This window comes from Parasteatoda tepidariorum, chromosome 8, assembly GCF_043381705.1.
Source record: "Parasteatoda tepidariorum isolate YZ-2023 chromosome 8, CAS_Ptep_4.0, whole genome shotgun sequence".
NCBI lineage: Eukaryota > Metazoa > Arthropoda > Arachnida > Araneae > Theridiidae > Parasteatoda > Parasteatoda tepidariorum.
The window spans coordinates 1,120,865-1,133,195 of record NC_092211.1 but is presented as its reverse complement, the minus strand read 5'-3'; the positions used below and the strand labels follow the sequence as shown (position 1 = coordinate 1,133,195).

Here is a 12,331-nt window from a genome sequence, read left to right as displayed (position 1 = left end):
AATGAAGGTGTTTTTCTTATTTATGCAGATATTCACGTTACTCATATGGTACCAAATACACACTTTTAGTCCTATGTCCGTGTTTTTTTTTTTTTTTTACTTCCTCAATCACTTTCAATTATTAGATTTACATCATCCTGCATTATGCCTTCCGAGAGCAGCAAATCACAGCCACTCTAATGGTTGATTTCTTGGATATTAGAGGGCAGGTAGTAAGTCTCTGGTTTTCTACATATTAAAGCACCACAAGAGTCACCGACCAAGCTGAAGCAGGACTCTGAACATTCAACCATAGATTCATGCTCCAATCCCTTTGATCTCTCCACCATCCTAAATGATCTCATCTGTTGGTAGAAGTTAGTGGGAGTAGCATGTTTTCTTGGAAACAGCAATTTCCCATGAAGCCTTTAGAAAATAGTATCCCTTAAAACTGTGCTTCCGATTGCCACATAAAGGTCAAGAGAGAACTTACTTACAAGCTGTGGCCTTGCTGTTATCAACCAATACCCAACTTTGGTGGCAGTTTTAATTTTTACTTTTAACTGAGCTGTCTGTTAACAGCAGGGTTGCCACAGGCGACTTAAATGCAACTATTTTTGGCATGAGGCGACTATGGCTACTTTTTTTGCCTGAAAAGGCTAAAAAAGTAACTATTTTTAGGAAGAGGAGACTATTGGGAGACTTTTCTGTACTCCTAGCGATGTTTTTTTTTAGCAGGAATTGGGTTTAAAAGCCCATGATAGCTTTTGAACGCACTGAACTTTTGTTCTTAAAAAATAACATATGTTGAAAATTTTTTAATTGCAGATTTGAGTCTTCGCTTTTTAATTCGTTCAATCTGCAGATTCCTCTGTAAGTCTATTTCGTTTCTCGGTCGCTTTTTCAATGGTTATTGCTTCGAAATTCCGCATGATTTAAAAAAAAATTCAATACAATATTACGATGCATGAATTTGGAATTTGAGTAATCACTTTTCACAATATATATATGTGTGTTTATATATATATTTCCTAGATAAATTATTGATAAAAGGGAAAATTGTGCTCGAACATTAACGTTTTTATAAAAATTATCATATTTACCACCAACTTGACTAAATGGATCATGGTATATGACAATTAAGTCATTAACAAAATTTTAGTCATATTTTTTATCTTATTTAGGCAACTATTTTCATAGTTTTCGGCAACTATTTTCATGCTTTAGGCTACTAAAAGCAACTATTTCGTCCATTTTTTTTCTGTGGCGACCCTGCAACAGATACATTGATTGTTTCCATAAATTGCATACACTACTGGGAGTGAAATTCTTTACAAATCTGGTTTTAAGACTGGCTTGCTTCAAGTCTCCCCATAATTTGCCACGTCATTCTGTCATCTAAATGTTGGTGGTTACACACTTTAATTGTGTGATTAAACCAAAATCTGCAACAACAAAAAACTAGAAATTCCGCAAGATATTCGAGTGAACATAATCTAGCCTTTGCCTTGCATGCTTATCCCAAAGCCACCCACACATACACAATTGTACATGCTTGTGTATTTGACAAACAAGATTCGCATCTTTGTTTTGAGGCAGTACTTTTATATCTCAATTGCTGTCGCGAAATGTAACAAACTATGCAAATTCTCTTAATTTTGAACACCAGTGTATATTCTTCGCTTTTGGCCTCCATGAATTCATTCAATTGAGGTACAACTGTATTAAGACTCTATGAAAGTGTTATTCTCACAACTAAGTTGTTAGTTGGTTTATTTATTTTAAATAACAAAGTGTTATATCTCTTCACAGAACATATAGATGAACTTCTATACAGTAAAAATATGTCTTTTATGGAGTTTGTAAATATCCCTTCAACTCCTGTCATCTCCATCCCTAATGACAAGAACATGTCACATACTGATAGTTACAAATCAAGTGGTAAATATTTATGTCTTTTAATCTATTTACTTAACTATATAATTATAATATAATGTATATTTTATTATAATTAACTATCTAATATAACATATACTTTATTATAGTAAACTATATAATATAGCATATTAAACTATAGCTTATTTACACAGATCCCCTAAATAACTAAATTTAAGCTGACTCATAAACTAAGAATTAAAAATGTATATTTTGTTAAAGTTATTCATGCATTTACTATTTGAACTATATGTAAAATGTTCTCTTTATTATTGGAAACTCTCAATAGATAACTTCTCTTAGTGACACAAACTGAAGTTTTTTTAAAACACATAAAAAGTTAAACAAATTTAAAAAATTTGAATAAGATAAATAATTTTAAAGAATAGTTGAATTTCCTTGCACTAGGCTAACAAAAAGTATTGAAAATTCATGTGTACTATTTACTCATAGAAGGGGGATAATAACTTACTTATAGTTTGTCTACAGTAAGAACTCCCCTCGCCACAAATCTGAGGCCATCTGCTGTTAAAGAAACTGGAATAGCGCATTTCAAGGAGGGTAGCTTCTCTTCACTCTAGGGCTAACACAATAGGCCGAAGAAAAAGATTCCCTTTCTCTTGCCAAACCTGTCCTAAACAGTAACCCCACACCCCTACTTGAAATAGTTATACCTCATTACCATAGTCACCACCATGGGTTCGGACAAATGGCTAGGGGAATTCTTACTTTAGACAAACTATATTTCTCTAATTGTAAATTTAAATAAGTGATAATCACTCTTTTCGCCAAGATGCAAAACATGGATTTTTTTTCTTCCACCTAAGTTATTGTAGTTGAGGGTATTTAAAGTTTTTGCTTTTTGCTTTATTTAATAATTTTATGATATGTTGTATGTATTTACAGCTGCTTTGTATTTATATTTTCATTTATTTTAATTTTAGTATCACCAGAATCGTGGGATCACATGATAGCTAATCTGGTGTCTCTGACGTGCTCCCGTGACAAAATAAGTGTCTCTTTGCCAATAGAGGATACGATGAAAATATTTGTCTCCACTTTGGGACCTGATAGCAGATTACTGTCAGTCACTTTAGCTGATGTTGGCTGTAAATCACAACAAAATGGGACTCATTTTATACTTCAGTCAAAGTGGAGTGATTGTGGTACGAAAGCTGTTACAAATGGTGGTCTGGAGTACCATAATCAGGTAATATTTTCATAACTGGTAACTACCCCGGAATTTTCAGAGGATCTCTGAAAATTCCAAAGTGTATCCTGAGCATTGGTCGAAAGTATGAATTTTTCCCGGGAAATAAACCCGGCAACTAATTTTCACACTTTTACGCCCATGACGTCACATAATCCTATTCCCACAGTCAGCGCTTTCTTCTCCCAATGGTGAGCAGTGTTTCTTGGCTCGCCGATCTTAGCGTTGGGTATAGTGCTGGCGTCACTTAACCTGTGCAGTCGAGTGACATCACCTTTATAACTGTAAAGAGGATGAGAAATTTTTCTTCCGTCTTTGTAGAATGGTTTCTTCCCAGCATACGGAGTTTATGATTTCATTCGCCCAATGCTGCGGATTGGAGTCAGGAGAATGTCTTCCAATAAACATTCGTGGATGTTTTACAAAGCCTGTATTTATTCAGTACTGTATTGTATATTACACTAGAATGGCCTGTATTTATTTGTTCCACGAAGTCATGTATATTGTAACATTTGCAAATGCAATTTTTTTAATTCCCACAGAGTTCAAAATGACTGTTTACTGCATGGGGAGAGATCGCACCATCTGAGAAATGGTGCCTCCTACAGTAAAGACATTAGAGATATATTTTTGCAATTTTCAATAAAGAGCCAAAATGTAATAAAAGCAGAGACTCACTTCGTAATTTTTTTTTAATTTAACGAAATTTAATTTTGACGAAATGTTTTTTTAAAATTATAATCAAGTGAGTTATGTTAACATCTTGAAATTATGATTACCCAGATTAGAATCATTGATTGAAATCAATGCAAAATTGTTCATTTGAATGAATTATAAAATTCAGTGATCAATTTAGCTGTTAGTTTATTTTAATACTCCTATTGTTTCTTCAGTTTTCTCAGGAAATGCACAAAATAATAAGCTTTTGCATGAATATAATCTTTGATTTTAGACAAGAGATCTATCTCATTACATAGTTTAGAATATATAACTGAATTCATTTTAAATTTTGCTTTTCAAAGTATCCTTCTCTTGAATTGATATTAATCCCACATAACACTACTCAAATTTCATCACCCCCCATATGTCATTTAGATATTTATATCTCTCACACACTTGTATTTATGATTTAACTCTTGTCATGTAAACTTTGCATTATATGATTTAGTGATCAAAACTTTGCACTAAAATTTTCGCTTTTGTACCCGTTTAAAAAATGCTTTTTCCTTTTCTTTATAATTTATGTATGATTTGAAATGATTTGAAGCAGTTTCACAAGCAGCAACTGCATGAATATTGCACTAAAGCATTATATTTTGCAGGCTTTTAAAAAAAAATTAAAAAAGAAAGGAACAAAAATATGGGAGTATTAAAATTAATAAGCTGTACTATATATTATAGTCTTAACCACCATTAGATTTTTTTTTATTTTACTGTATGACAGAAACATACAATTTCAAAGATGGTTTTCTGTATGTCACAAGAGTGTTAAACTGTCAAAATATTTTTATTAGGTGTTTTTCTTGATTTTATACATTTAATTTTGTCACATCTTTCTAAAAAATCTCTAAAGTTTTATTAGTGGTTTCCTCAATCATCAATTGATGTAAAGGGATGGTAATAGTTTGCTGATTTTATTTTGTGTGTTTTTTTCAGTTTTGTGTTTTTTGCCACAAAATAGCATACATCATCATAATTGTGAATATTACACGTTCTCAATATTGTAATTTTTCATTTAAATCCACTTTATATATTTTCTTTAAAAAAAATTCTACTGAAGATGCGTGATGCGTAAACAGACCAGAGAAAATAAATATGATTTAGCAATATCTTTTAGTTACTAGTTTTTTTGACCAATGACTAAATTTTCTTAATTTCTAATCCTGACAAATCTACCACCAAAGAACTTAAAAATTATCATCAGGAACTGTAATTTATTGTACAGTACAAAACCCGTTATCCGGAAATCAGAAAACCAAAAAACCGGAATGAAATTCAATAAATTTTCCCGCCATTTTTTTCAAGATTTTTTTTTTCCTCATAAGATTTTAGTATTTTTCTTTCTTTTATGAAAGATGTTTACCTTACCATCATTTCGGAAATAATCATTAGTGTATTACTTCATCGTTTTTTCTTCTTTTTAAGATTATTTCCAAAAAGTTTTTTTTTAGTTGGGTTTAACAATAAAAAAACGGCTTTTTGCAGCTATTCAGAAAACCAGAAAAATCAGTTATCCGGAATTGCGATGGTCCCTATCGTTCCAGATAATCGGTTCCCTACTGTATCTCATATCTACTTTACTGGGTTTTTAAAAATGAGTTACTATTCCAAAGGATGAGTATGTGTCTGTATATTACTAATATTTACTCATTTTCACTAGTATGTTTACATGCTTCTATGGATTTTTTTATCTATAAAAGCAATCAATAAAATGATTTTAAATCAAAAACTTTAGCACAAAAAATATGTAATATCACAATTATGAGAAAATGTGTTACGAAAACATGGACCGAAATATGAAACAGAAAATTGAAAAAGCTAATTCAACATACCATTCTTTTACATTGATTAATGGCCTTGGGCCAACAAACCGCCATAAATTTTAAACAGCCCTGATTTAAATATGAGATTTTTTAATGTCAAGCTGTAATGCTTATCAGTTTGACTGTTAAGAATGAAGTATTTCTAGTAATTGTTTAAAATGAATGTTTCGTTTTTATAGATTCAATTTGTAACGACTAAGCAAGAGCTTGATAACGTGTCATCAAATGAGCAGAAGCGCTTGCCGACAGATGATGATGATTACATCTCTGAATATGGTTCTGGTTCAGATGCGGTTTCACTGTCCTTGTTGAGAAGTGAAGAGAGTGTTATTTATCCATTACCCTTCCACTGTGACAAACCTTTTATGAATGACGATAATCAGAAAGTAAGTTTTTGGCTCTGTCTTTTTACCATTCATTAAATTGCAACTAAAATAAGCACCCTTGCTCTGGACTTGACAGGTGTGAATAAGAAGAAACTAAAATAATTTTAAATGTAAAACGCAAAGTTTCTAACAAAAAATATTATATAAATAATTTCTATTTGCATATTTTTGAAGCAATTGAAGTTTATTTTATTCATGTAATATCTTACCACTTTAGTTTCTCAGGATTGTTTATTTAATGTCCCTCTTGTTTAGATTGTTTGTTATTTGATTATTTGTTAGTTGTATTATTATTTGTTAGTAGTATTATTAGTACATTAGTTAGTAGTATTATTAGATTATTTGTTAGTTGCCTTGGATTGGTTGAAAAATGGGTGTGTGCAAGATAATAATATTATGCTCGATAATTTATAGTTTATTATCAATAAGGTTGATATTTTAACTATACAATTTTAATGATTTTATGAAATTAACATTTATTTAAAAAGAAAACATGATTTGCTTGAATTGGATTTGCACATGGTAAAAATATAAATTTAGTTAACAAAGAAGTATTTAGTAAGTTTATTAAAAAAAATTTCTTGGAATAAATTTTTTAAAAAAAATATTCTATTTTAATAATTTTTCTTCTTCTCTTTTCATTCATCTTTTCTATTTTATTTTCCATGATTCTTTTTTAATGAACTATAAATTAGTTTTTTTATTTTTATTTAAAGCTTTTTATGTAACTATTATTTTATTGCATTTGTAACACGAATACTTTAAAACAGTCATCAGGTGAAAAATATGAGTTGAATCTGTACACCAAAAAGGACTACAAGCAATCAATACCATCTCAATCATTTCCTTTTGATGTTGTTGTCCATGATCACTTATTTGCAGAAGCAAACATCAAAGCAGGTATGTAGTATCTTTATATAGTTACAAACTTGTTAGTCTTTTGTCATATGATGTTATTTTGCAGTGGTTCTGTGTTTTTTTTTATGAAATTCAGATTTTTTTTTACTCATTTCTATACTTTAAAATTTTTATACCATTTTAAAATTTATATACCATTTATCTACTTGCAAGGGAAGTCAACATCTCTACAAGGGAACAACATATCAAAAATTCCTATTAAAACAAAGTTACACTCAAATTAAAGAGCTTGTTTGCAGGGGTCTGCGCCATTTTTTTTTTAGCGGTACCTATTTTGTGAAAATTTAAACATAATTTGTGAAAATTAAAAAATCAACACAGAAATATGGTAAAGTAAGAAAATAATTTTAAAAATTGTTTCTATATATAAAAATCATTTATGACTGGTAAATTTCTATTTATTTTTTCTCATATATTCAAAAACAATTCTGCTATTGTAAAATTTTGAGCTTAAAAACTTTATCCAATTTTAAACATGCATTTAACAGTTCTAGACTAAAAGCTATTTTAAGGTCTGTTAGAATAAATTTACAATAGTGTTTGCATTTCAACTTTCTGTAAAGTTTGTAGAGGGAGAGATTCATTGTTTCATTTAAAAAAACTCATCGAAAATAAAGCTCGCTCTGACATGGCATAAACGATTGGTTAAGCTTACCATACCGCACTATCTGACCAAACATGTGCTACCTATTCGTAAAAGGCAGCTGGCAAAAAAAGCTCCTCTCTTCCCTAAATTGCAATGAGAATGCGACTTGTGTGGTACTAGTGCCTTTTCTTCCACCTCCATTAAGGAACGAGCAGCTGATGATCCTTTTCTCCCACGACGTTTTGTGATCCTGGCATGCTCCCAGCCAGGCATGGAGAGAAAAAGCATTCTTCTTACAAACTGGGTGAGAAGGAGCCGTGATGGCTCAGGGAATGGAGCGTGCCTTCCAATGAGGCGAACCGGGTTCGAATCCCAGTCAATACGAATTACGCATCCGGCTTGCACCACCCACAGTGCTAACATGTAATATCCTCAGTGGTAGACGGATCATGGGTGTGAGTCCCATGGGTGTGAGTCCCATTGCCGTCAGGCTAACCATGGGAGGTTCTCGTAGACTTCCTTTCCATGTAACGCAAATGCGGGTTTACTCCATCGAAAAGTCCTCCACAAAGGCAAGTTTCTCCTAATACTTGATCCAGGAGTTTCCTTGTCTTCTGGATTGGGTTCAAAATTACAAGGCTACAGAGATGAACATTGGTAGTCGTAAACCCATGAAATTGAGTCGCCTCTTCAATGATGGTTATAAAATATAAAATAAAACTAGGTAGGACGAGAATTCTTCTATATCATAATAGCAATCTGCGGGAGGGTTCCATTGTGAGTTGAAATGCATTATTCACCCGGGATTTATCGTTTTTACAAGGGTACAAAAACAAAATTTTAAGAGGTAGAAAGAAGAATTTTAGAACTTGCTTTTTTAAAAGTATTTTGTGAAATTTTGAAAATATTTTTAAAAACGATGAATAATTTTTTAAAAATGTTTCATCACAAAGTCTTTATTTTGTTTTATCTTAATTTGACAGAATTTAATCAATGTTTTTAGATTTGCGTCTTTGCATTATCATTGATGAGTGTTGGCTTGCTGAAACGGACAATAAATACAAAGCAACTGGGAAGAGAAATACTCTAATAAAGCAGGGGTATTTGAAATTTTTATTAATTTCAATAATTTCTTCTTATCTAAACTCATTGCAATAGTGATTAATTTTGCACTGATCTTCCTAGATGCCCTACTGATTTGAGTGTTGACATCCTTACCAAAAGTCACTGCAGTACTGGTAGTACTGATGCTGAACACTACAAAATGCGGTTTTCATTCCAACTCAGTGAGGAACTGATGGATCGGAATCTTTTTCTGCATTGCCGATTGACATCTTGCGCCATGCAGGATAGTAAAGAGCTAAATACTAATCAGGTATTGCTTTTTCATGATCCGAGACGAACAGAATACAAAATATTTAAAATCCCAATTAACTAACGTTCTTGCAATTTGCAGAAAAACACGTCTTACAAATCAATTTTATAATATTCAATGTAATTAAATCTTGTGTCTTCAGTATCAATAATTCCTATAGTGTATGATTCATAAATCATGTGAATACAAATTGTGAAGCGTGATTCTTATAATTGCTTAAATATAAAATGTGACAAATGACTCATAAATATTGTAAGTATGAATTGTAATTTGTAAAACACAGGTAAGTTTTAAAAAGCAACCTTGGTGCACTTTCTTTTGAATACTCTGAATTATAGCACCACTCTGAACTCTGAAATATAGAAATCTACACCACACTGAAATATAGCTTTAAAAAATAAATGATGCAAATATTATTCCATTATATATTTTATTATAACGTTTGTAATACTATTCTTTTTTATCAACCCTAAATCTGATGCTAAATAATGAGAGACTATTATTCTAATTTTTTTAACAGTTATCTAACTCTAATACTTATAGTATGTATAGTACTTAATAATTTTGCCTAATGAAATTCTTCTGCTTATCCAACAACTCCATTGCTCTATGTTTAATTTTGCACTGTTAGATGACGAATCATTAGTATGAGTATCTAATGTTTGATGATGAATTATTGTTTTGAGTATTTAATGTTTGGGATGAATTATAAATTTGATTCTCATTGCTATTAGTCTAATAGAGAAAAGCTTTCATAATATTATTTTCTCTCTAATTTAAATGTTAACAAATTTTAGTTTAAATGTGGCATAGTGAGTCTTTGATTAAAATTTTTTCACACTTATGAATTTATGATATTTGGACTAGAAGTTCCCCATATCTTTCGAATAAGATTCAAAATTATAAAGATACTGTAACTAGAGTTAAAAATTTCTTTGTTCGTTAAGTGTAATCTAAGTATTTTATGTTTCTAAAAACATTTCTTTAATCCAGAAATCATATTGAACTTTCAAATAATTATCCGATGCCTAAGTTAATTTTTAAGGATCCCACCTTTCTTCAGTTACAATCTTTCTTTTAACAATTTAGGCTGAACAATGTTTTTTGCCTTTCTTTTTAAAACCATTCTGTGAGCTGCCCAAAACTTTCAAATAATTATCAGATGCCTAAGTTTATTTTTAAGGATCCCACCTTTTTTCAATTACAATCTTTCTCTTAACAATTTAGGATGAACAATGTTTTTTGCCTCTCTTTTTAAAACCATTCTGTGAACTGCCTGAAGCTTTCAAATAATTATCAGATGCCTAAGTTTATTTTTAAGGATCCCACCTTTCTTCAATTACAATCTTTCGTTTAACAATTTAGGATGAACAATGTTTTTTGCCTTTCTTTTTTAACAAACATAGCAAATTTAACAGTAAAAGTAAAGCTAAAAAAAACAATGGCAGAAACAGTGAAGCTTAAAGTAGTAATAAACATAGCTTGGACATTGAAAGTCTAATTTTCTAATTTCAATTCTACTAATTCACTCTACTTCAATTTTCTTAATGCAATTCTTTTTTTTTCTTTAATTGATAAAGAATTTTTTCTTGTCAATTAAATTGATAAAGAGTTTGATTCTTAAATTTTTTCGCCTGCCATGAAGACATTGCATATAAAATAAAAGCAAATCAACAACTTAATAAAAAAATAAGTTATCAGAACTTCATAAAAATAAGTTTAAAAAACTAGCAGTTTAAAATTACTCTTTTTTTACTTACAAAGCTATACTGGTCAAACAAACAAATGTGATTGGTTGAGTCGTTTTAGTACGAAATATTTGGAGATGGAATAAGTACTGGACTATTTAGCATGACTTATTTCGCCAAAGTCAATTACTGTTCCTGTTAATGTATTTGCTGGTTCATTGCATGTTTGAGGGAAAGATGAAAATAAAAAAAGAATGTATTTCAGTGAAATATAGTTTAAATTTTGATTGGAACAAAGGGATTTTTGTTAGTCAAGTTCATATTTCAGTAGAAGGGAATTATAAAAATTACTTCCGTAGAAAGTCATTTTTATGTCAACAGTAAAGTAAGATCTATGAGCCCCCTTTTTCCCCACCCTATAAATATTACATGATCAGAGAAGAAAGAATGTTTTTCAAAGATCCGTATCTGATTTGTTCGTCCTTTATTTTAACTGGTGTTGTATTTACCCATACCTCTTTCATTTCCACTGAAGTTTCTATCCATAGAAATCTAATCTTGTTTTATTTATTCAAAACTATTTTGAACTTGAAGTTTTAATAAAATTATTTGTGTTCATTCATTCAATGTAATTGTATTTTATAATATATTTAAATAATTTTAAAAATGCAATGAATTGTTTTTTCAATTAATATTGAATATTCTCATAAGTGCTGGCCAGAGCCGGTCCAGTATGTCCAAGATTCCAATCATTATTATTTTCATAGATAGTTTTTTTTTTGCACCTGTTTTTATCAAGNGGGATAGTTGTCATTAAATTAAGAAAAGTATTTAATTAAATTAATTAAAGTAAGTAAGTATTAATTAAATTTTATGTAAACTCAATCATTTGACCTCCCAACCCCCACCCCCTCTTCTGGTTGCACGCCTGCCTTAAGGACCTGTTTATTACGAGCACTCGGATTTAACGAGTACATGTTACGGTCCCTTTGTGCTCGTTATAAACGAGTTCGACTGTATTTAAATCATTTTTAAAATACAATGAATTGTTTTTTCAATTAATATTGAATATTCTCATAAGTGCTGGCCAGAGCCAGTCCAGTTTGTCCAAGATTCCAATCATTATTATTTTCATAGATAGATATTTTTTACACCTGTTTTTATCAAGTAGTTGATCTCTATCTCTCTTAAAACATAATATAATATTTTAAAACATTGTTTTCAGTGTATCAGTGATGAACATTTCTGCCTGAAACAAAGTCTCAGGCCTTATCTGGACACACTCTTTGGAAAGAAATACAGCCTGATTGTCAAAGGTCCTTTCCGTGTTGTTCCAAAGCAAAGGGGAGAAAGAAGAAAAGGTAAATATTTTGTTCCAATCAGGTCCTATCACTTTATCAGGGTGGCCGCAATACATTCAGGGAATTTTATCAATCTGGAAATGTCATTGAAATGTGAGAGTATTTGACAAAAAATACCAAAGGAGTTAGGGAAAATTATTTAAAGTACCTAAATATTTTTAATTTTTTTTTCTTAAATTTTTTATTTTAAAATTTAATTACCAAGTAGTTGTAATATATTTTGTGTATAAAACTATGACATACATGAGCAATTAATAATAAAATGTATTACCCCCGGTTATAAATATCAGGCAAATATGATTTATGAAAAGAAAAAAAATCTGTAAAAATATTTTTTTCTGAGTGATTGT

The 12,331-nt window shown here is 30.5% G+C and overlaps 1 protein-coding gene across 1 annotated transcript in view; it reads left to right on the top strand.

Moving 5' to 3' along the window:
• The window catches only part of LOC107440539 (transforming growth factor beta receptor type 3), a 37,909-nt gene that overhangs the window by 17,126 nt on the left and 8,452 nt on the right, over nt 1–12,331 (top strand). Inside the window, exons 9-15 of the mRNA XM_043049783.2 lie at nt 1,792–1,920; nt 2,859–3,124; nt 5,847–6,053; nt 6,824–6,953; nt 8,561–8,657; nt 8,743–8,932; nt 11,846–11,981. Of these exons, the coding sequence (XP_042905717.1) occupies nt 1,792–1,920; nt 2,859–3,124; nt 5,847–6,053; nt 6,824–6,953; nt 8,561–8,657; nt 8,743–8,932; nt 11,846–11,981 (1,155 nt within the window). The remainder of the gene's footprint in view (nt 1–1,791; nt 1,921–2,858; nt 3,125–5,846; nt 6,054–6,823; nt 6,954–8,560; nt 8,658–8,742; nt 8,933–11,845; nt 11,982–12,331) is intronic.